The sequence below is a fragment of the Phascolarctos cinereus genome, unplaced genomic scaffold, assembly GCF_003287225.1.
Source record: "Phascolarctos cinereus isolate Bilbo 61053 unplaced genomic scaffold, phaCin_HiC Scaffold_3;HRSCAF=262, whole genome shotgun sequence".
Lineage (NCBI taxonomy): Eukaryota > Metazoa > Chordata > Mammalia > Diprotodontia > Phascolarctidae > Phascolarctos > Phascolarctos cinereus.
Window position 1 is genome coordinate 59,334,855 of NW_027555736.1, and position 25,484 is coordinate 59,360,338.

At 41.7% G+C, this 25,484-nt stretch overlaps 1 protein-coding gene across 1 annotated transcript in view; it reads right to left on the reverse strand.

Annotated features, from left to right (window-relative positions):
- Positions 1 to 2,098: 2,098 nt before the first annotated feature.
- The window catches only part of ZCCHC24 (zinc finger CCHC-type containing 24), a 140,851-nt gene continuing 117,465 nt past the window's right edge, over positions 2,099 to 25,484 (reverse strand). The window contains exon 4 of the mRNA XM_021006069.2: positions 2,099 to 7,312. Within this exon, the coding sequence (XP_020861728.1) occupies positions 7,199 to 7,312 (114 nt within the window). The 3' untranslated portion in view covers positions 2,099 to 7,198. The remainder of the gene's footprint in view (positions 7,313 to 25,484) is intronic.

Genomic DNA, 25,484 nt, shown 5'->3' on the forward strand with positions numbered 1-25,484 from the left:
GCCCAGAATGGCTACAGCTGGGCCTAGGCTCTGGAGGATAGATAACATAATAATGATAGCCCTTTTCTACCCCTACAGCCTTTAATATTCATCAGAGAGCCCTTAGAGAATCCTTTGTCTAGGGGGGCTGAGTTGGAATCCCAGGTCTGCTAATTACTACTTATGTGACCTTGAACAAGTCCATTTTGTGGGCCTCAGTGTCCTTATCTATAAAGTGGACATTGGATCATGTGACTCCTCAATCCACCTCTATCACTCTGGGGTTCTATGGTCCCTGGGGGCTCCTCACAAAAGCTCAGTGTAGCAAAGGAGTGGGGCCCTGGGGCTGCTGCGAGTTTAATTTTTCTGGAGATTCTTGAGGCCCAAGCTGTTCCCCCCCCCCTTTTTTTTTCTTCCAAATTTCAGGGCTTTGGCTCACCTAATCTGAGCTGTGTGGGTCCTCTCCTGCCAGGAGTCCTGAAGAGTAGGCCTCAGGCTGCCAACAACTCTTCTACCTCAAATAAGTACTTTATGTTTTTCTGGGCATTTTTTTTTTTAGGTGCTAGAAGCTACTGGGAAGGAGAAGGGTTTAAAAGAAAGGGAGATTTTACAAAAGATAAGGAGTCTTAAAATCTATGGACTTCCTTGCAATGACCGTGGAATTTGTGCAGTTAATTAATAGTCTTTTTTCATTGACCCATCTCTCGGTTGTTATTTTAGGAGTGAGCTCAACCCTTCTCTTTTATTTTTTGGGAAGGTATTCATCCAATAGAATGTAAGCCCCTTGAAGGCAGGGACTATTGGATTTTTGCCTTTGTATCCCCAGTGCTTACCAGTGCCTTATACATACTTAAACGTGTTTGTTTAATAAAATTGAATGGGATTTTGAGTCCAGTGCCTTCATCCTACAGAAAGAAGTAAATACACGTTGGAGTTGAGTCTAGGCCATCTGATTCCAAGTCTTTCCACTCTATTGTCCTCTAATTGTTTTTGTTTTTGTTGGGGGAGGGTACTGTGATGAGTGTGTTGATTATAGCGTAGTTAGTATGAAACATCTACATTAAGGAGAAGACTAAACAGCCCTTGAGTATGATTTCCTCAAACTTAAGTGGTGATACCCTTATTCAAGCCTATAGGTGCAGAAACGCAACATGGTTACAAGTCTTTAGCCATAATATGTATAAGGTCACAAAGATGTGGAAATAATTCTATGATGGTATTTTTTTTTGTTTATTTATTTTTTGTTTCTTTATTTCTTTGGTATCTTTTTCTCTTCTATACATCTCTCATATCTTTACTTGCCCCTCTCCCCTTTCCCAACCTTCTCTTTCTTGTATTTAGTGGGTACAGTTTTGTGCTACCAGTTCTTACTTTATAAAAACAATCATAATAGGTCATGTTTATTTAGTGCTTTTGAATTAACAAAGCATTTGAGTGGCATATTTTATTTTTCTCTTAAAAAAACTCACTGTTAATTAAGTTTATTTTCATGAAGGTGAGCCTTGATTGATTTCTTTTTCCCTTCTGCTCAGTTATATCTTTCTCCACCTTTGTTCCATAATAAGAAACCTTAAGGGAAAAATATGGTTTTTCCTCAAATCTTGCATTACTCACTAACAGACTCTATCCACCAGACTCCCTCTTTATTTGTCGGGTCTCCAAACTTTTCTCCATGCCCACCAATCATTAGCCTTGCTGTCTTGGAGATACATGATGCACCCAGGATGAAAGACTTGGCCTTATTCAGAGGTTCAGGCTATTCAGCAAGTGAAGAACTTCCAGAGTCCCTTTGTGAGTAATCACTTCTATATACGGTGATGGAGGAGTCTTAATGGCTGAGCTAATTCGTGACCTAATCAGTCAACAATCCATATCAGTCTTGGGTACTGATTCAGGAAGGGAAGCTAGTTTGAAGACAGTTTCCAATTGGGCCAGGATAGATGGCAGAGGGGTTGTACAGGAAATGGCATTGAGGCAGGGGGAGAGGATGACACCCTACTCATTCCCAGGATTCTTGGAACCCTCTTTGACTTCTGGTTGTATTGACCCCTACATCACTCACCACTTCCCCAGTACCCCTAGTGGACATTCATCACCAACAATGACATTCAAGACTCTCTGGTTTTTTAAAAGTATTTTTTTTTAATACAGCATGAAAAGGCTATGATTCTATAGGGAAGCTGTCATATGTAGTATCCAGGAGATAAGGCACACGCTGGAATGCCAACCTAGGGACACTTTGGCTGAGAGGTCAGGGCAGACTGGGCCACCTCCTCCGTGCACCCTCTAAGCCTTCGTCCTAAGGTCTTGTTTGTCTTTTAGCTGTATACACACATTAACAGACGGGGACTCAATACATGAAGGCGACTGAGGCTGACAAAAATCAGTGGGTAACAGATGACAAGAGAGACAGAAAGCCCCTTTCCCGCCTCAATAACCCCAAGACTAATTATTAGGTTAACTTTCTTAAAGCACTAAGAACTCCTAAACTACTGTGTTAGTTGTCTTTCTAGTATAAAATGTAGTGATTGTTGGATTAAATATTCATTTAGTGTAAAACTGGAGTCTAACAAAGGGTTGGGGTGAGGGCTTCCATTCAGAATGACAACCACAATGAAATCTGTTACAGAATTAGGCCCTGTGCAAGGCACCAAGGGAGGATCATGCAAATCCCACAAGAAGGGGCACCCGAGGATCTGGACATTTTCTTCATCCATTCTCCTCCCTTGGCAGACCTCTTCCTGGAGGTCATCCCACGGACTGTCCTGTTCCCATTAGGAGAACAGTCAGAACCATGGTTCGTCTTGAGGGCTGGCAAATGGTCATGTGAGACAAGTTTGTCAAACAGAGACCCTCACCAGATGCTCCCTCCTTCCCCAACCCCCCTATCAAAACTAAAAATAAAAAGTTTAAGAAAATGAGAGAGAGAATAGATTATAATTATATTACAGGAGAGGGTATGGGTAATCCCAAATGTCCAGGAGCTGGGCTTCCCTCCACGAACCGGGATCTTGAGTCTGGTCATAAAGTAAAGAAGAATAAAATATTCTTGGTTTCCTTCCTTGCTAGCAAATCTAATTATAGCTTCCTTAAAAGGTAATACTTCCCAAAATACACATATAAATAAACTGCATAAGCATATTAATAGGTCTAAACACTTGAATAATATATTGGTTATTAATACTGATATTTTCATCCAAGGAAAACATAAAACAACAATATGGCTTAAAGAATTGCAAGGATTCTTCTCATCAGAATTATGTACCAACTTTCATATAATATTCTATGTAGACAATATTTCCTTCTCAATGTAATTCGGTTGCATACTTTATACAGACAAAAAGCATTGTAAAAAAAATTGAAAAAAAAGAGACAATTTCCCATCATAAATATTTTCTTGAGGATATACTCTGAGTTTGCAGAATATTTAAGAAAACTCTTAGCTTGGTTGTGTTCAATTGGAGAACCAGGCCCTTCAGAACAGTTTAAAATTGTGAAGATGCCTCTTTTTAAAAACTCAACAACAATAAAAAGCAAGCCATTCCTTTTTTCTTTTCTTCTTCCTTCTTCCCTTTTTTTTTTTAAGGCCCTCAAATATATACAGACAAAAATTGCAAAGAGTTTCTGGAGAATAAGATAACGAGTTCAGTATTACGAGAAATATTTGTAACCCTTCAGAAAATTTAACATCTACAAAGTTTTCCAAAATACACACATAGTATTAAAAAAAAAAACCCAAAGGATTTCTATGTCAAGTATAACTCAAGATAAATACAGATCTGCCAAGAGAACTGTAGAATACTTCATACAGGGGTAAACATTAATGATCACTCAATAGCGTCTATGAACTGCATACGATTGTCCCTTTTCGATATCTTCCTAAAACCACAATCCTTCCTCAAGTCACCCAGGACCCTTGGGGCCCCTTGAGCACTCAAACTGTGTAGCACCAGCCCTTGGACAGCAGTGGTGTATATATAGCTGAGAGAAAACAAATACATGTTGATATTTCATACAGGCCAAAGGCAAAGTGGAGATGGGGGAAGGGCATAAAAGGATGTTTTGGCTGACCAAAAAAATCACAAATTGATTGGCTGGATGGTTAGCTGTGGTCACCAACTAGGCATTCGTGACAGTCTTCCCGCTGCGAGACCAGGAGTACTGGGCTGTCACTATGAACTGTTTTCTCCCATCGCCATCTTGGCAATTTCAGGCTTCCCAATGGCTAGGCTGGTGATGGAGACCAGGAAAATTAGCTTTGGAGAGGGAATTCTATGTCCCCTCTGCCTTACTTTATATAACAGCTTATAGAATCTATCCTACAGGGTGGGCAGATAGCAAGAAGAGTTTTCTGCTTGTGGTCTTCTTTGCATTTCAAGTGAAATTAAGAGGATCTGAAAGGCTTGGATTTTGTTCAGGAACCATCCTATGGAGACAGGTCCTTGTGAACCCTTGGGCTGAGAATACAGAATTGGGTTCTAATAGTCCAGAAGGGCCATGCTTCCCTCCACCATTATTATTATTGATAATATTATTCTTATGGTTATTATAATAATGATGAACAGTAATAGCTTCCCTTTCTCAGTTAGAAAATGGCAAGGACAAAGGCCATGACTAGCACCATGCCAGGGCCTTCTGGAAAATTGTTTGTAGGAATTCTCTAAGTGGTTGTCTCCACCTGGAGGGGTGGGGAGTAGACAGGGGAAGGAGAGGTTGTTACAATAACAGCTAGCCTTTATATAACACTTTAAAGTTTGCAAAGCACTACCCATACATTATCTCATTTGCTCCTCACAGCAACCCTGTGAGGTCGATGTTATTATTATCCCTCTTTTACAGATGAGGAAACTGAGGCAAACAGAGGTTAGGTGACTTGCCCAGGGTCTCTCAGCTAGTAAGTGTCTGAGGTGAGATTTGAACCTAAGTCTTTCCTACTCCAAGTCAGCCACTCCTACCACCAGGCTGTTGCTAAGGTCTCATTAAGTGCTCAAGAGGTATCCACTACCTTCAGTCTAACCTGCTCCTCCTTGCTGCATGCATACACACACCCTCTCTCATGACCTGGATCCCCAGTTAAACACTTAACCGTAACTTGTCAGCCAGCTACAAATGCATTTCTACTTGAAAACAGATTCTTTTGGGTGAGCCACTACCCATGGTAAACAGAGTTTTCAGTCTCATTCCTTGGTCTGATTGGTTTTCTTCAGCAAAGGCTGAACGCCCAGGGGCAAACTGAGCGAACTAATTCTGAATATATGGCTATCACCGAGAAAATCATATAACATAAATACAGTTTCATTGCCCCAAGGGAAAGCGTGCACCTGCTGTCTCCAAGACAGCAGGACGCCTGACTAGTGTTCATTTGCAAGGCTTCTCTGCTCTCCTGGGAAGTAGGAAAACCATCATTCCCATTTACAGAGAGGGAAGCCTGTGGCACAGAGAGAGGCACAGTGGTATGTCAGGGTTACCAGACAACACTGGAAGAGCTATGAGAAGGGGAGGGATGGAGGGAAAGGGACGTGGCAGTGATGAAGGATTACAGGACTTCATCCTAATCGCTTTGTCAAGGGCTCTCCAATGGACATTGATGAGGGGAAAAAGTCACAGCCACCAAAAGTCTGGCTTTTTTCTTAGAAAGGACCCATTGAGGGAGGAAAAGCAGGTGTGGGCAGGGGCTCAGTTCACTGGTCAGTCATTCTTAAGGCTCTAAGGGTAAACTCTGAAGTTTTATATTGTCCCTCTCACTGCCCTGCTTCCATTTCCACTGTAGGACAGAGCCCCGGGCTGACTGGACTGGGAAGCAACTCCTATGGAGGCTGTTAGAACCTCAAAAAATCTGTTGGAATGATTGGCTGTGATTTAGTGCTGTGGACACTCCATCCCCTGGGGCATTCCACAGAGGCAAGTGATGAGGACAGAGGACTGAAAGAGTGCAGAGATCAGGAAAAAAAAAAGTCCAAAGGAAGAGTAACGATGGCTGGACCAGACACGGCTCAATTGCCCTTCAAAGCCTGGCTACCCAAGAGCTCACCTGATACTTTAAGGTACTTGGCTGGTGTTTTTGCTATAGCGTTCGACTCTCTCTTCCTTGCCTTCTCCCTCTAGACAGGGAGCTGCCCCTTCCCAACCCTAAATGCACACTGGAAATATATCGGCGAGTTTCAGGGTTGGAGGTGGGAAGGAAGGGAGTATTTGGGGAGCAGGACTCCACCTGTCAGAGCTTTCTCCTTCTCCCCTCACTCCCTTCTGCTACATGTGGGTAAATATTTTCTTGTATTAATAGCTCATCTATTGAATAGAAAATAAGATATACTTTTTTTTCCCATAAAAGTGGCTTTTCACATGATTATAAAGTCAGAGTGTCTGTCCAGGCTTGGGGAGAAAAGGGATACCTTCAGTTTCCCTGTTATTCACAGTAAATTTAGTGCGTTTATGGCCTAATGCTGAACTGGACACCCAGAGGGGGCTAATGGACAGGGAGAAACCTGAGAAAAGAACCGCGTGTTCATGCCCTGTCAGGGGGTGAGTGGAAGGCAGTGGCAGCAGCGGCCCAGGAGAAGAGACAGAGATGCCTTCTCCCACCATCCCCCACTCCCATAACTGGCAGAAGTCAAGCTTTCAGTTCATCTCAGCTGACCCCAGAAAGTTGGATGGGTCTGGAGGTTTGGCCACACTCACTGACCCCCCCCAATGCCCCTGAGCCCCCTACTCAGCTCTTCCTCGTATCCAAAAGGACCAAGGGTCCAATCCTTTGCCTCTCTTGGGCAGGACATTGGAAAAAACTGTGTAAACAATTAATGAGACGGCCCCCACCCCTTGTCTCCCTCACCTGGACTGGTGGCGGTCCCATCAGGAACACTTTCAGTAACACTGTGTGTCCTAAAACACTAGACAAAAAACCTAGATTCCTATAAATACATCTTGCATGTGTACAGGCGCACACAGACACACACACAGGAGGGAAAAACACAGACACACACACACATACACACACACACACACAAACAGCAAGTGTTACATTCTGTTAACTGTAAGGCATGTTACTCCTTTATGTGATAACTGGTGATAACTGGTGACGTCTTTTCTTTTCTTCCCAGAGGTTGCATTTGTGTCAGGACTCTCGCAGATTGGGCAGGGGACAAGGGGACCCATGATGCTCTGCTGCCAGAAGCTTTGGGGGGTGGGGGGCACTGGGAAGGCCCACCATCACGGGGAGGTTTTATTGCACTCGTCGGCAGTAGTAGCCCAAGACTTTGCACTTCTCACACAGGTGCTGGGGATGCTCTTTGCTTTGATCGGAGACATCCAGGCCATCTGGTTTTTCCAAAGGTCTCTGCAGGAAGGAAGAAGAGAATAAGAGAAAAGAAAGTTAAGAGAGAATGGGAGGAGAGACAGAGAGAGAGACAGAGACAGAGGAGAGAGAGACAGAGACAGAGACAGAGAGGGAGTGAGGGAGAGAAGAAGAGAGAGAGAGACAGAGAGAGACAGAGAAAGAGACAGAGAAGGAAGGAGGGAGAGAAGAAGAGACAGAGAGAGAGAGAGAGAGACAGGAAGAGACAGAGACAGACAGACAGACAGATGGAGAGAGAAACAGTCAGATCAGCTCTGTTTCACTCAGACAAATCTAGGTAGATCTACCATTGCTCTCTGATGTCTCCTTTCAAACCACCCTCCCCTCACCCCCCAACATACTCTAATTTTTTGGTTTCTTCTGCAAAATGAAAACACACAATATTTAACTCTACTCTGTAGGAAACCACAGTTCTTACAGCCCATGATCACAACAGCTCTTTAGGGCAGGGAAAATGTGTTTCCTTAGAGTTTTGATACTGAGTGAGCTCATGGCAGGATCACCTGCTTTGGAGGTGTAGTGGATAGAGGGCTGGGCCTGATACCTAAGTTCAAATACAATCTCAGAAAATTAGTAGCTGCCTGATCCAGGATAAGTAACTTAACCTCATTCTGCCTCAGTTTCCTCACATGTAAAATGGGGATAATAATAGCACCTACCTCCAGGGTTGTTGTTGTGAAGATCAAATAAGGTAATATTTGTGAAGTGCTAGCCACAGGGTCTGCCACATATTAGGCACTTAATAATTGCTTTTTTCCTCCCTTTCACCAGGGTTCTCTAGGTCTAGAAAGTGCCCAGGAGTGGAGGGACATTGTCCTGGGAACCTTAATAATCAGAGGCAAAAGTGGAGGGTTGGGTGGTCTAAGTGGAAGGGTTAACTCCACACAGATTTATGAGAGAGTACACCATTTTTCAATGATTTGTCAATGATGACAATTCTGTATTAGCCCGAATATAAACTGCTCAAAGAGACTGGAAGCAGAGACATTGGTTAGAAAGCTAGGTAATAGTCCCGGCAATGGGGTGCCATACTGGGGTGGTGGCTGAGCTAAAGGGAGAAGACAGACAGAGGTCAGAGATGTTGAGGACTTGACTTCTGTGGTCAGTGCCCTTCTTCCCCAAACGCCAGGGTCTTTGTTTGGCATTTATTTAATATACACTCAGAATGCATGTTCCTTGAAGTCAGAGGCAGTTTCATTTTTGTCTTCATCTCCAGAACTTAGAACAGTGTCTGGAAGAGAGAAGGAACTTAATACTTGTTTGTTGAAAACTAATTGGATATGGAGGTTGAAGGATAAGTTTAAGGCCTGTGTATGTCAGGGTGGTGATGGCGCTGACCCAGAGAGGAAACTTGGCAGCATCGGCAGGTGTAGGGGGGAAGGGGAAGTCACAGAATCACAGATTTAAAGCTGGACTTACAGTTAATAGCCACATTGTGCAGTGACTGACTTGGATAGACTTGACTCTTCACAGCAATGCAAGGATCTAAGACAACTCCAAAAGACTCCTGGTATCTACATCCAGAGACAGAACTATGGAGTCTGAACGCAGATGGAAGCAGACTATTTGTTCTCCTTTTCCTTTGTTGTTTTGTTTTAATGCTTCATTCTCGTGGTTCCTCCCATTAGTTCTAATTGTTCTTTACATAATAACTAATGGGAAAATATGTTTAATATGAATGTATAAGTAGAGCCCATAACAGATTGTACGCCATCTTGGTGGGAGAGAGGAGTGGGAGGGGGAGAAAATATAAAACTCAAAATCTTATGGAAGGGGCAGCTAGGTGGCACAGTGGATAGAGCACCAGCCTTGGATTCAGGAGGACCTGAGTTCAAATCCAACCTCAGACACATAACACTTACTAGCTGTGTGACCCCGGGCAAGTCACTTAACTCCTTTGCCTATCCTAAAAAAAAAAAGAACAAAATCTTATGGAAGCGAATGTTAAAAACTAAAAATAAATGAACATATTATGAAAAAAAGTAAAGCTGGACTGGATTTTAGAGGGCACCTAGTCCAACTCCCTCACTTTACAGATGAGGAAACTGAGGTCCAGAGAGGCTCTGTGTTGCCTAGGTAGTGACAAAGGCAGGATATGAACTCAGATCGGGGGTTGCTTGCTCAAGGTAAACAGCCAGTGGAAATAAGACAGGTGGAGTGAGGATTGAGGTGGGGGGATGAGGCATTTAAAGGGCATAGACAGCTAGAGCGCTGGGACTTCAATTCAAGAAGAGTTCAAATCCTGTCTCAGATACTTATTGTGTGACCCTGGATAAGTCACTTACCCACTGTTTGCCTCAATTTCCTCCTCTGTAAAATAGGTATAATAATAGTGCTTGCTTTAGAGGGTTGTTGTGAGGCCAGTATATGAAAAGTGCTTGACAAAGTGCTATTATAAACGATAGATGTTATTATTATTGTTATTATTTATTGAGGGGGAGGTAATCAGGGTTAAGTGACTTAGCTATCATTATTATTATGCTGATGAGAAGAGAATTAGTCCACCCACCACAAGGACATAGACTATAGTTATCTCTCCCACATGGCAGGGGTTAGGAGTGTGGCGCCTCCACCTACTAGAAAATCCACATAAAATGTTTTGGCCCTTCCTTCCTACCAGAGAAGTCTGAATTATTATGGTGTTAAAAGATAAAATAGATTGATATTATACAACACTATAGACATATTTTATGCATTTCTAAGTTTCTAAACCTTCTCTGAGTCAGCTGCGGCTTCCACAAAACTGCCCCCCAATTCCCATTTAATTTTTTACACTGACCTGTGATACATCAAAACCACGATGAGGAAAGTCACAATGTGGAAGGGATAACTGTAGTCTCCTTCCTTTTAATCCCCTACAGTGTCTAGCAGGAATTCCCAGCGTCCCTCATTGACCCTGGTAGAAAGAACACGCTGGGCACTCACTATTCAATAACAATGAACATTTCTGGGGTGCAAAATTGACAAGGCACGTAGCACTTTCCTCACCACTCTGGGAGGCAGAGTATTTGAACAGCACCATCCCCACTTTACCAAAGAAGAAACTAGGCCATGTAGCTGAGCTAGGAAGTGCTGGATCATGAATTTGAACTTAGGTCCTTAGGCTCCTGACCCACCAAGTGCTCTGTCTCCAGCCTCTCTGCCTCCCTTTTCCTCTCTCAGCTTCCTAGATTATATCTCCGAGCCCCCAAATCATCTTTCTCTTTGCCCTTCTGTATTCTGTATCTGCCTTCCCTGTCCTCTGAGCTCTGGCAAGATCAAGACAGAATCATTCTCAAATCTATCCCTGCACATAACGATTGGATTGGGCAAGAAATTTAGGACTTGGTTTTGCTTCTCTGACTACTTTATCCTGTGATCTGGGAATATTTATTTCACTTTTTAGACCTAGTTTCCTTCTGTGTAAAATGAAGGATTTGGACCAGAAAGTTCTTCCCAACAGCCTATAATTTACTGAACTTTTTTTCCTTCTGGAGACATGGCTAAGGATTCTTCTGAAGAACATCCCCTTGGGCTTCTCAATAGGTCTGGCCTCTGTGAGATCTTGTGCTGATCTCACATAATTTACAAGAAATGCCTCTAATTCAGAGGAAACACTCCTGGGCCCTGAGACAGTAAGAGGGCTAAACAACCAGTCAGAAAAAGATAATGAGGAACATTTTGCTGGCACTGTGTGCAGCTGGCATTGATTGGCAACTCTACTGCCCATAGGCAGTTGTGGGTCACAGTTCCAGGGAGGAGAGGAGGGATTGTGATTGGTCAGCAGGGAGCAGGGGCCCTGGTCACAGATCCAGGACCAAGAGGAGAGCTGGCATTCATAGTGGCAAGGTAAAAAGGAACCTGGTTATAGTTCTAGGGCCAAGAGGAGCACAAGTAGCTGTGGCTGAAGAGGAGCAGGGGCCCTTCCTGGGTTAACGCCAGAGTGCAGACCAGGAGAGAAATGATCATACCTCTCCCTGTATCATACCATCTTGGAAGCACTGAAAACTCACACTTAGAATGACCTACCCAGCAAAACTGAGGGTGGGGGGCAGGCAGAGAGGGGGAGGGAGAAAATGGATATTTAGTGAAATAAAGAACTTCCAAACATTCCTGATGAAAAGACCAGAAGTGAACAGAAAATAACATTCAAACAGAAGACTCAAAAGAAGCATAAAAAGGTAAACATGAAAGGAGTAATCATAAGGGACTCAATGGAGTTGAACTGTTTACATTCCTATGTGGGAAGATGATCATTGTAATTCCTAAGAACTTCATTATTTTTAGGGTAGTTAGAAGGAGTCCATATACACAGAGGGCTAGGGTGTGAGCCGATTATGTTGGGATGATCTCCAAAAAAAAGAATGTAGGGCAGAGGAAGAGGGATGCACTGAGGAGAAGGGGGAAAAGGAGAGGTAGAATGGGACAAATTTTCTCATGTAAAGGAGGGGCACAAGGAAAAGCTTTTATACTGGATGGGAAAATGGGACTGGCAGAGGGCAATGCTTAAACCTCACTCTCATCAGAATTGGTACAAAGAGAAAAGAATATATACACACTCAGTTGGGTATAGAAATTTATCTCATCTAATTAGGGAGATATGAGCGAAAAGGGATAAGATAAATAGTGGGGAAAGAAGCAATAAAGGGGAGGGTGGGTTGGGGGAGGCAGTGGTTGGAAGCAAGACAAAGTTTTGAGAAGGACAGGATAAAATGAGTAAGAGAAGGATAAACAAAGGAAAACAGGATGGAGGGAAATGCACAGTTAGTGATCATAACTGTGAATGTAAATGGGATGGGCTAACCCATAATGAAAGTGGATAGTAGAATGGATTGGAAACTAGCATTCAACAATGCATTGTATGCAAGAGACATACTTGGGACAGAAAGACACATACAATTGAAATGAAGGGCTAGAGCAGAGTTTATTATGCATCAGCTGGAGTGAAGAGGGTAGGGGTGGCAATCACAATCTCAGACAAAGCAAAAGCAAAAATAGATCTAATTGTAAGAGACAATCAGGGAAACTACATTTTTCTAAAAGGTACCACAGACAATGAAGTAATATCAAAAAATTTTATAGCAAGTTTTTTTCTGATAAAGGCCTCGTTTCTAAACATATAGGGAATTGAGTCAAATTTATTCAAATAGGAGCCATTCCCCAAATGATAAATGGTCAAAGGATATGAACAGGCAGCTTTCAGAAGAAGAAATCAAAGCTATCTATAATCATATGAAAAAAATGCTCTAAGTCACTATTGATTAGAGAAAGGCAAATTAAAACAACTCTGAAGTGCCACCTCACACCGATCAGAAGTGACAAATGGGGGCAGCTTGGTGGTGCAGTGGATAGAACACCGGCCCTGGATTCAGGAGGACCTGAGTTCAAATCCAGCCTCTGACATATAACACTTACTAGCTGTGTGACCCTGGGCAAGTCACTTAACCCCATTGCCTAGAAAAAATTAAAAAAAAAAAGAAGTGACAAATGCTAGAAGGGATGAGGAAAAATAGGTACATTAATGAACTGTTGGTGGAGTCTCAGTGAACTGGTCCAACCATTCTGGAGACTATGGCCAAATCCAGAACTATGCCCAAAGAGCAATAAAACTGTGCATACCATTTGACCCAGCAATACCACTTCCAGGTCTATACCCCAAAGAGATGATAAAAAAAATGGAAAAAGACCCACATGTACAAAAAATATTTATAGCAGCTCTTTTTGTGGTAGGCAGGAATTGGAAATTGAGGGGATGCCCATCAATTGGGGAATGGCTGAACAAATTATGGTATATGATTGTGACGGAGTACTATTGCGCTATAAGAAATAATGAGGAGGGGTGGTTTCAGACAAAAAAATGGCAATATTTATATGAACTGATACAGTAAAGTGAGAACTGGGAGATCACTATACACAGTAACAGCAATGTTATACTGATGATCAACTGTGAAAGAAGACTTGGCTACTCTGATTAATATAGTGATCCAAGACAATTCCAGAGGATTCATGATAAAAAATTTCCTAGCCATGTCCAGAGAGAACTGATGAACTCTGAGTGCAAACTGAAGTATACTTTTCTTGCTTTCTTCATTTTTTTTGCTTTTTTTTTTTTGCAATATAGCTAATATGGAAATGCGTTTTGCATGATTTCACACGTATAGTGGATATAATATCATTTGCCTTCTCAGTAGGTGGGGGAGAGTTGGGAGAAAGAGAATATGGATTTTAAAATTTAAAAAGAAAAGACTGTTAAAAATAAATTTCTTAAAAACGGGAAAAAAAGAAGTTATAGCTAAATGAATAGATGGCTCATAGGTTCTCCCCCAAGACTGAAATAAAAGATTTGACTGAGTTGATTTTAGTTTGCTCCTGAAGGCAACAAGAAATGTAATTTCAAGGGTACTTGATCATTTTTGCTTATGGTGCTCACGATAATAGTAAGCAAGCAGACCACTATGAAGATAACTGCAGCTTATCTCTATTGTGATGATGCAAAAGTATAGAAATTCTATGAAGAACTTAACACAGTCTTCCAAATTAAGTCAGCATATGCCTTGATCTTTAGTGATTTCAACTCAAAGGTGAGCATAGGGGAAGACAACATATTTAAACATTTTGCTGCCTCTGAAAAATGGGAAATTTATCAAAGACTGATTATCACCATTACTTAGGTAATTTTACCTTGTATAAAATAGGTACCACAATGAGGAGGCTAACAGAATCCAGAAACCACCTCTGTCACAAAATACCTGGCCTCCTCTCCAAGAAGAAACACAGAAAACAAGGCAACAGAGGTTTATAGTACAAATTCATCCGCAAAACCTTACATAGGAGAGTGACAAAAGATTACAAGCATCACTGTTTCAAAAAGAAGTGAAAAGCAGTGGGAGGTGGGAGAATTTACAACACTCCAAAGAGGGTCTTAGCATAAGGCCTTGCTAAGTCAAGTCGTCCTCATAGATGAAACTAAAATGAAGTCAACAAATAGATGGGAAATGAGAGACTTGTTGAGAGTTTCTATGATGACTCATTCTAATAATTCATGATAGAGGAACTGCTACATCTGGATTTTACTTCTTCAGTACCTGATGCGAAAAAATGAAAATGGCCCTTAAGATGGAGAAGCCAGGAAGAACAGTTAACCCTGACCCAAGTACATATAGAAGAAATCCATGCAGAGTGTGACACAATTTTAAAGCAATTCAGGGACTAATTTCCAAGACTTATCAATGAAAAGCTTTTCAAAAGAATTGAAAAAGAATTGAAAAGATCATGGAAGAATAGTGTTGATAAAAAAATAGGTTTTTTTTAAAGGTGATTGGTAAGACTGGAACCTACCAATTTTGTATGCTTATTTTCTAATCTACTTAATTTTTTAAAATGATCTATCCATATATTAAGGAAATGTTTGATGGAAGCATGAGCAGGGAATAGGAAGGCTTTTGCAATTATAGCAGACTACTTTTTCATAGTCATACAGTTCATGGAAACGTGGAAACTCTAAGTCCCTACTGGGCTTATTATTTGTTGATTATTTTTTAAAATCAGACTTATTGGAAAGTGAAGCTGTGGATCTTGCCTCCTTCTATATGTAAAGATCATAAAGAGAGTCTACAATAGATGATCACCCATCTCCTGAGCATCAACGTCAAGAAAGGCATAAAACAGGGAGACATATGTTCACTGAAGGTGTTCACCAGCATCTTGGGAAATGTCCTGAGTAAAGTCCAGACAGAACAAGAATTCCCTACAGATGAAGAATTTCTCCAGATGATCCTATTTGGAAATTACATTGTGCTGACTCCACTGAGCACCAAAACACTACATGGCTTCCTCAGTGACATCCACTAATACTGTTAGCACTCCACATGGAGCAAGCCAAGTGGATATAGAATGTATATTTCCTAGATTGTGACATGTTGCTGATGGGCAACTTTTGAATTAGTCCATTAAAAGATAGTCCTGATAATTAATGACTAGTCCTCTAATTGAATAGAAGCAGCCATTGCCTTCATTGAGCTGTATTCATATCTGGAAAATAACATCTTGTTTTCAGTGATCCCAAGGTTTTCCACACCATAAAAATTAAATATTTTTAGCACCAATATTCTCCTAGTAATGTAGTAGGGTTAAAAATTATGAAATGCTAGGATCTCAGAAAAATCCAAATTGCAGGACAATGGAAAGATGCATGGTGGGCAGGAGTGGGATGCAGCATATACAGATGATGAATGCAAGGATAGGAATGGAACATCCCCAGAGTAGCTCTGGTTTCATAGACGGATATAGTAGGTCAAAGCTGACCAGGTTGGGCTGGTCCCTCAGGCTTGAGAATGGAGCAACACAAAACACTCAATAGTATATATAACAGTTATGGAGGTTTACTTAGCTATAGCAGAGGAAGGACATTCACAGCAGAAAAAGGATATTCATAGAGGATAGAGCAATACATTCCCAATGGTGATCATCCCATATCAGTTATACTGTTTGTGGCTTTTTTTGTATTCAAGTCACCAGGAAGCTTTGTCAAGCCGTATTCCCCTGAGCCAATTAAATCTTGAACACATTTAAGTCATTTAAGAAAAAGAACCTTACTAAAACCATACAGTGTGGGACTTTGGTTGTTAGTTCAGTAGCCAAGGTCAAACAATTATAAAGTAGTCATGCCCTCTGTAATAAGCCACTCTCTACTTAGCTAGGCTGAGATAAGGTTGGAACTCAGAGAGGAGATATGGTCTGCTTCAAGGACTGTACCAGAACCCTTTCCAGCATGGTGGAACCTGTCAGACCTTGGCACGGCCTCTGAGAACTCAGTTCTCAGAACATCTCTTTTCCATGATGTGTGGCAATAGAACAGGACTTTGAAGAGAGATTACCAGTACTGACAATAGTTAAAAGAATTAGAAAGAGGTGGGTAGATGGAAGATTTTAAGAGAAACTTGGACAAGAATCTCAGCGTAAAAAGACATGGTTGGGTTTTGATCTGTACTAGTGGAGACTACTGGCAACAGAATATTGAACTATCAAAGGATAACTTGTTCTCTTGTTACAGAAGACTGGAGTGAGAAGAGAAACAGATGAAAATGTCCTCCTGAAGTAATCTTGTTCGTGGCTCACCTCCAGAGAGGATGGATCGTCTGCCAGGGCTGTCCTTATATCTAACCTCATTCTCCACCTGATGCAAAAATGCTGTGGTTAGAGTCAGACAACCTGAGTTGAAATATTAGTTCTGACATTTCCCTACCTGTGTGACTCTGGGAAAAGTCACTTAACCCCTTTACTTCTTAATATCTTCATTTGCAAAATGGGGGCATTGGACTGGATGACCTCTGAGGTCTACTTGAACTTGAAATCATATATTCTCTGACCCTATCAAGTACCACTGCCTCACTCCCAATTCCATGGCCTGGTAGATGGGGCAGGACCTATGGAAGTTTGGGAGAGGGTCTAAGTAAGTACCTTAACCTCAAGGATTCTCATAAACCTTGCCTTACAAAATGTGTTGTAGCTTTGCTTCAGAAATCAGAGAAGAATTCATCAGTTATCCAGTTTGTTGACAGAAGCAGCTCTCCTGCTCAGTCCCCAGCCTCCCTCCTTCCTTCCCTCCTTCCCTGGGGCCCTGGGAATCATTTTTCCTGGAAAACTTGCAGAGGATGCTGGGAGGACTCCTGGTGAGGACAGCTTCTTGGCCAGTTGACAAAGACATTACCTTCTCCACAGCCTTGGCCTGCCCCAGTCATACTGACTTCAGAAATAATCCTCCTGCAGGGAACGAAGGGGGTGGGGGAAGAACTGCAGAAGGCAGAGACCCGAACAAAATTAGTAAGGGCCATCTGGAAGGCACATGTCATGGGGAGTCTAGAGACTTGGGTTCTAATACCAGCTCCGTCAGCAATTTCTCTGGGTCCCATTTTCTTCATCTGTCAAATAGGGATAATCATTTCTGCCAAAAAAGACCTAGAGGAAGTGTGCCTTTGGCATGTTGGGTACATTGGATCCTCTGCGGAGGATTTATTTGGAGGACATGGATAAGAATTGTGTAGGACCAGAATGTGTGCGTGGATGAGTCACAGCCTGCATCTTTGAAGGGTAAACCCTTAATAATGAAATCACTAATCTACTGACTTATTGATGCATATACTTGCTATTGTCTTTTTCACAGGAGTACTACAAGGATCAAATGAGATGATAGACGGGAAACTATTTTGAAATATATAAGGCATGTCATTATTATTCTAATGCTCAACAAGACAAAGATATTAAGACATTCAGTCCACTATTCTATCAGAATCCACCTACAGAATCCTCCCAAAGTTGGGTTCCAAGCACAACACATAAAGCTAAATCATTTAAAGAAAACATATTTCAGAGAATTACAGAATGTTAGGGTTGAAAATAATCTGGGGCAAATCCCTCATTTCACAGGTAGGGAAACTGAGGACGAGTAGTCAGTATGAACTGCTAATAAGTGGGAGGCCCAGGAAGAGAAAGGAGACCTTGTGACTTCCACCTTTCCACTAGACACACTTTCTCCTTGTTTTCTCACTTTGTTGCTCTTGTGGCCATAGACTGGGCTGGATTACCATGCTCAGTGCTCTAGAATAGATTAGGGGGCATCTTTAACCTTTTCTAAATGTTCCAGTTAGGCGAAACAGAGGGAAGGAAGATGGAGACGGGGAGCAACAATCTAATTTCATGCCTCTCTCATTGGAACTTTATCCTATTGGACCTGGACTCGCTCCTCAAGGGTTAGCCAACTTCCATTCCCTTTACTAACCCCATTACAATGGTTCTGCCAATGTACAAACCCTATTCCTTATTCTCAACTTAGTTCTGCCAATGTACAAACCCTATTCCTTATTCTCAACTTACCATTCTCTCATGACTATCTACCACAACTCTATACTCCAAATGTCCCAATCTAGACTTGCTTACTCCTTCCACTGTGTCCTCTGAGAATGTCTACTCTACAACTAACACACTTGCTTTCATCTTAAATGTCTTCTTTTCTTACTCCTTCTACCTTCTAGCCCTCACTTCCTTGTCCAGCACTGGTTGTACTTTCTTTCAAATGCCATAACTCACTGATCAAGGTGGATGAGTCAGAATACTCCTTATTCCACAGCCATTTCTAGATTTTCTCTCCACCACCTTCACCATGGAATCTTCCTTTTTGGAGTCCCAATATCCAAATTATTGCTCAATTCAGATCTTTGTAGTTATTATCTGTCTCTCTCCAGGATGTTCTCCTTCCATCCTCAAAGAATTCAGTGCCTGCCTCATAGTCTTTCTCTCCTTTCCATCTCCTGCCTTTATGTTAGGGAACATCCACACACATTTGATACCCCCTCAAGTACCTTAACTTTTCAGTTCCTCACTCCACTCACTTCCCATGACCTGCTGTTTTACTCCACCACAGGTACACACCCAGAGTTGGTCATACTCTTGATCTTGCCCATAAACGTTCTACTTCTGTGTTCATCAACTCTGAAATTCCTTCATCTGATAATTACCTTTTATCACTCTATCTTTCCCTGTGCTTTTATCACTTCCTTGCCTTGTACTTCATCCTCATCCTGACCTTCATTCCCTCCACCCTTCAGTTCTTTCTCAGTCATGACCCCGGCCCTTCTCTATTTTGACCCCCAATGAATCAACTCAGGGCAGCTAGGTGGCAGAGTGGATAGAGAATTGGGTTTGGATTCAGGAAGACTCATTTTCATGAGTTCAAATCCAGCCTCACACAGAACCCGGGCAAGTCATTTCACCCCATTTGGCTCACTTTCCTTATCTGTAAAATGAGCTGGAGTATGACATGAATGCAAACCACTCCAGTATTTTTGCCAAGAAAACTCCAGATAGGGCCTCAAAGAGTTGGACCCAACTGAAAGGACCACACAGCAACAAGAACCAACTCAATTCTAACTTTTCCCCTTGACCTGTCTCATTGACTCATGGCACCTTGCCGCACCCCAATCTTGAATTACTCTCATCATCCACTTCTTTTCCTCCTATTTACATGCTGCTAAACAAAGCTGAAGGAAATCACAAAACTGTGTTGAATGCAGCCATTGCATATTACCTCATCTCAATTGGATTCTAACTGCAGCAAGGCAAACATTCAATTGTTCCCTAATTGATTGATTCTCCCATTCTGCCCAGCAGCTGGTTCAAGCAACTTTTTCTCTTCTCAACCCTCCCACAGAGCCTACTCTCCCCAGCCCTGTCAACAGAGAACCTCACTTCATACTTTGCTGAAAAAATTGATATCATTTGCTAAGAGCACTTCCTTCTTCCCTACTCTACTGCTCTTCATCTCAAATCATTCAGACATCTTTCATTATCTTTTCCTTCACTCTGGTCTTGGATGAAAACGTGGCCCTTCTCCTTGCCAAGGCAAACCCCTCCCTGCATGCACCCTGGATCCTTCCCCTTCTAACTTCTGCAAATTGCCCCCATTATCCTCCCTACTCTTTCTTTAATCTTCAATCTCTCCCTATGTATTGGCTGGGTGGCTCAGTGGATAGAGCACTGAGTCTGGAGTCAGGAAGACCTGAGTTCAAATACGGCTTCAGATCCTCACTGGCTGTGTGACCCAGGTCAAGTCACAACGCTGTTTGCCTCAGTTTCCTCATCTGGAGAAAGAAATGGCAAACCACTCTAATATCTCTGCCAAGAAAAGCCCCAAATAGGGTCATGGAGAGTCAGACATGATTGAACAACAACAAATGTATTGGCTCCTTTCCTGTTGCCTTACAAATGTGTCCATGTCTCCCACATCCTTAAAAACCCTCACTTGATCCCATTATCCTCACAAGTGATCATTCTCTATCTCCCCTCCCCTTCATGTTTAAACCTCTTGATGTCTAAGCCCTCTACAATCTGATTTTTGACCTCACTATTGAACAGAAACTGCCCTCTTTAAAATTACCAGTAATCTCTTAATTGCCAAATCTAATGTCTTTTTTTTTACAAGGCAATTGGGGTTAAGTGACTTGCCCAGGGTCACACAGCTAGTGTCAAGTATCTGGTCTGAGACCGGATTTGAACTCAGGTCCTCCTGACTCCAGGGCTGGTCCTCTATCCGTTGTTCCATCTAGCTGCCCCTTTTTTCCTTTTTCTTTCTTTTTTGTGAAATGTCTTTTCTTAATCCTCATAGTGCTTGACCTTTCTGTAGCATTCGATGCTATTGATAACCTCCTCCTGGATCTTCTCTTGTTCCTGGGTTTTCGAGATACTGCTTTCTTCTGGTTCTCCTCCTATCTCTATCTCCTTTGCTGGTACTTCATCTATGTAAGTGTGCCTCCTAGCTCTGTGCTATGCCCTCTTCTCTTTTTATTCTGTATTATCTCACTAGTGGTCTCATCAGCTCCCATGAGTTCAATGTTCAATTCTATTTATGCAGATGATTTCCAGATTTGTATATCTTCTGAGCTTCAATTATGCATCACCACCTACTTCTTGGGCATCTCAAACTGAATGTCTCAGAAGAAATTTCAAACTCCACGTATCCTAAACAGGACCCATCATCTTTCCCTCTGCACCCTCTCCTCTTCTAAACTTTTTCCTATTACTCTTAAAGGCACCACCATCTTTGTGGCCAGCCAAGTCCACAATGTAATTCCCCGCTCTCTTGTTTCATGTCTCATCTATTGACAAATCTTGTCATTTCTACTTTCCCAACATCTCCCCTGTATGTCTTCTCTCTACTCAGAAAACCATAACCTAGTCCAGGCCCTTATCACCTCTCCTTCTAATTGGTTTCCCAGCCCCAAGTCTCCTCCTGCTCCAATCAATCCTCCACTCAGCTGCCAAGGTGATTTTTCCGAAGCATAAGTCTCTGTGTTAGCTGTACCCCATGCCTGGAATGTCCTACCTTGTCACCTTTGCCTTTTAACTTCCCTAGCTTCTTTCTTTGCAAGGCAATTGGGGTTAAGTGACTTGCCCAGCAAGTAAATTCAAGTGTCTGAGGCTAGATTTGAATTCAGGTCCTCCTGACTCCAGGGCCAGCACTCAATCTACTGTGTCACCTAGCTTCTTTCAAGACTGAGCTCAAGCCTCACCTTCTGCAGGAGGCTTTTCCTAGTCCCTCTAGCTGCCAAGGCCTTTCCTTCTCAGATTATATTCCATCAAATCTAGGTCTATCTTCTAGGTACTTAGCTATTTGTTATTACATCTCCCCCATTATACTATGAGCTCCTTGAGGGCAGGTACTGTTTTCTTCTTTCTTTGTACATCTCCAGTTTTGCCCAGTGCCTGACACATAGTAGGCACTTAAATGTTATTGACAAAATGGCTCCTCTCCTGTCTTATCAGAGGCTGGGGAATTTCTGACTGGATTAAATAAGGGACCCAAGAAGGAAACAACACAGGAAAAACAAATGAAGTAGCAGTAGATAGGGTTGGACTTGGAATCATGAAGTCCTCCTTCAAATCCACCTTCAGGTACTTACCAGGTGTGTGACCCTGGGCAAGTCACTTAATCTTTTTCAGCCTCAGTTTCCTTATCAGGAAAGTGGAGGTAATGATAGCACCTACCTCCCAAGGTTGTTGAGAAGATAAAATAATAATATTTGTAAACTGCCTTTTCAGACCTTAAAGTGTCATACAGATGCTAGCTATCAAATCCTTGTCAAGAGGCTGGAAGGTGGAGGGATGTGATAGAGAAACAGAAAAGAAATGCATTTGGAATTCTAGACTAATAGGCTTTCTCCGTCATCCCTAGAAGTAATGGGGTACAGTGGAAAGAATACTGGACTGGTGATATCAGGCCTGAGGCCTCACCCCCATTTTGCTACTATCTGTGATATCACTACCCCTCTCTAGCCTTCATTTTCCTTCATTATATGAGAGGACTAGATGTTCTCTCTTCTATATACTTTGCATATAGAAAGTAGTTAATAAATAAGTGCTTTATCATTCATATCATTAATCATTCAGTTATATTAAAATGTATGTAGCAATATATGTAGCAAGTCCTGGGAGCCATCTTAGACCGTAACCAACTAACCTATGGAGTTCTTTCTATAAGATGCCCAGTTTTTCATTATGTGCAGGTACATTTGTTTGGTTAAAGGGTTGAAGATGATTGCAATAATTACAAAAATGAGGTATCTGTTGATGCTAATAGGAGCTGTTTCAGATGCTGGACTCCCTGGGTTTAAGGGGCTCTGGGAAGGCAGAAACATCCTGGAGGGTGCTGGGAATGGCTGCTTAGGTTTAGCCAATGCACTGGAGTTTTATTTCTCTAGGGATTGGCTTTAATCTTGAGAAATGTTTACCAGCTGGAAGAACTTGTGACTGGGGTCATTGTTGCCAAGCATGAGAACCTTACTTTCTTTGGCTGTTAGGAGATTGGACTAGATTATATATATCAGGTCCAGTTCAGGTTTTTCTTTGAGTTTTTCAGTCTAGGAGAAGATCCTAATGGCAGCTCACTGAGCATTGGCTGGGATGTTTGGTGGAGGTCAGTGCAGATGCCGGGACTGTATATATGTATACCTATACATACAGAACACTTGTCTTCTCTAAGCCCCCTTGTTCTTCCTGGACATCAATGGTCCAAGAGACACCTTTGGGCCCAGCTGGAAGTCATAGAGTGAGAAGGAGTGAAGGAAGGAAGATTACAAATCTAGAGCCCCACCTCAGGGTCATATGACCATTCCCTGTACACCTGCATTTAACCCATTCCAAAGAGGTATTTAAAAAACTGCTCCATAATAAAGAACTGGCAGGAAGGAAAGTCACTAAACTGTGTATATTCTTTGACTCAGTGATACCTCCAATGGGCTTATATTATAAAGAAATCAAAGAATGAGGAAAAGGTGCCATATGTACAAAAATATTTATAGAAGCCCTTTTTTATAGTTGTAAAAAACTGAAAATCAAAGGGATGGCCATTCTAGAGGAAAGGCTGGACAAATTATGGCATATGAATGTAATGGAATATTATTGTACCATAAGAGATGATAGAAGGAATGGTTTCAGGGAAATCTGGGAAGACTTATAAGACAATGCAGAGTAAACTGAGCAGAACTAGAATAATTTATATAATAACAACAATGTTGTAAAGGCAAACAACTTCGAAAGGCAATGCAATGCAATGAGCAACCATGATTTCAGAGGACTACTGATGGACTATGCCACCCACCTCCTTAATGAGAGGGGATGGATTCAAAATGAAGAATGAGGCATTCATTTCTGCACATGGACAATGTGCAAATTTGTTTTGCTTGACCATGCTTATTTGTTATGAGGATTTTAAACTGGAAGGTTGGGAGAGAGAGAAGATAAAGGACCTTAATTTAAAAAAAAAAGCAGAAGAAAGGAAAGGAGAAGCTTTGATTTTTAATTAAGGAAACTTTCACCTGATGATGGGGTTTTTTTGATGCCATGAAGGAAAAGATTCCCAGGACTTGATCTTAAGAGTAGGTCACACTTAGCTAGTGAGTCATTCCTGGCATTGTATGCTGTTTCTTGGGTCCTCAAGGCTTGGAGGTTCACGGATGTCCCCGGGAGCCAGCTCCATGAAAGGCAGTGCTCTTTTAGCATAGGGACAGGAGCCAAATTTGGACATCTGTAGACTTTGCCTACTAGGCAGAATCCTGGCAGAATTCAGTGTTGCTTATGCTGGGAAAGTCTAGGGGTATAAAGAAGCAGTCCTTTGAGGACTGGGAGAAAGTGGCTTTTAGAGAATCATTAATATATCATTCATAGTATGGGTTCCCATGGCCAAAGAATTCATCAAATGGACAACCTACTGGTGATGGGACTTTCTGTATTTATCTAGCCTTGTCTTCTGAAAGAAGAACCATAATGGAAGGAACCATTAGCGACCTTGCCGACAACATCCATTGTCTACTTGAATATTTCTAGGGACGGGTTGCTTACTATCATACAACAATGCCTGTTCCTTGTTGGATAGCTCTAATTATTAAGAAGCTTCTTATAATGATCCATATTCTCCTTTGCTGTAACACCCACCCCCTTGGGCCTAGCTCTGTCCTCTGGAGCCACATGGATAATCTAATCTCTCAACACATGAGAGCCATTCTTATATCATCTAACCCCACTTTCTTCAGTCATTCCTATGGGTTGGACTAGGCTGAGGTTCTTTCAGCTTTCAAATTCCGGAATCCTGTGATCCTCATATGAGATGATTTCCAGTCTCTTCAACATCCTGTTTTTCCTCCTCTGAATATACTTCAGTTTGTTAATGATTCTCTTACAGAATTGGATATCATACTCAAGATGTGATCTGGCTAGCTCAGAGTAAAATGGGATTCTCTGAGATAGATTGCATGTTTCTATTATTCTAGCCTCACAGTATTGTTGTAAGGAAAGCAATCAGTAGACTGTAAAGCCCTATAGAAACATAAACTATTATTGTTACTACTACTACCACTACTACTACTACTACTGCTGCTGCTGCTGCTGCTGCTGCTACTACTACTACTACTACTACTATAGCCACCACTATAACCACCACCACCAGTACCACTGCTACTACCAATAATATAAAATTAGATTTTTTGATTGTCATATCATACTATTAACTCCTATTAAGCTTATCATCAACATTCTCTCCCTGTGCCCTGGATCTTTTTCATATGAACTGATGCTAAGCTAAGTCAGATCTCTATCCTGCATCTGTGCATTTGTATTAGCCACTTTTAATAATAGATTTATCTCTATTCAATTTCATCTTGTTAATTTAGGCCCATCATTCCAATCTACTGAGAATTTTCTCAATTCTAATTCTGCCAACCAATGTGTTAACTATCCTTCCCTGTAAGTCTGATAAATATCCCATCTGTGTCTTCTTCATCTGAGTTATCAATAAAAATATTGCACATAACAAGGCAGAGGGGAGACTATCAATAAACAGTCAAATCAATAATCATCTATGAATTGCCTACTGTGTTCCAGGCACTGTGTTAAGCACTGGAGACATATCTCCTGGCAACATAAATTTATACTCTTGGAATATGGTTTCTCACCCAAAGCCACATCAATTTAACCAGGATATTTTTCAGCACTACCTCTTGACATCTCATCTATATGAATGTCATCTGAGACTTTTTCCCCCAAAGCCTTCATTGCCATACTGTTCTTTCTCCCTTTGCAACATGGTTCAGGAGTAGTCCAATGCAGTAGAGTGGGAAGAATCCTAGAT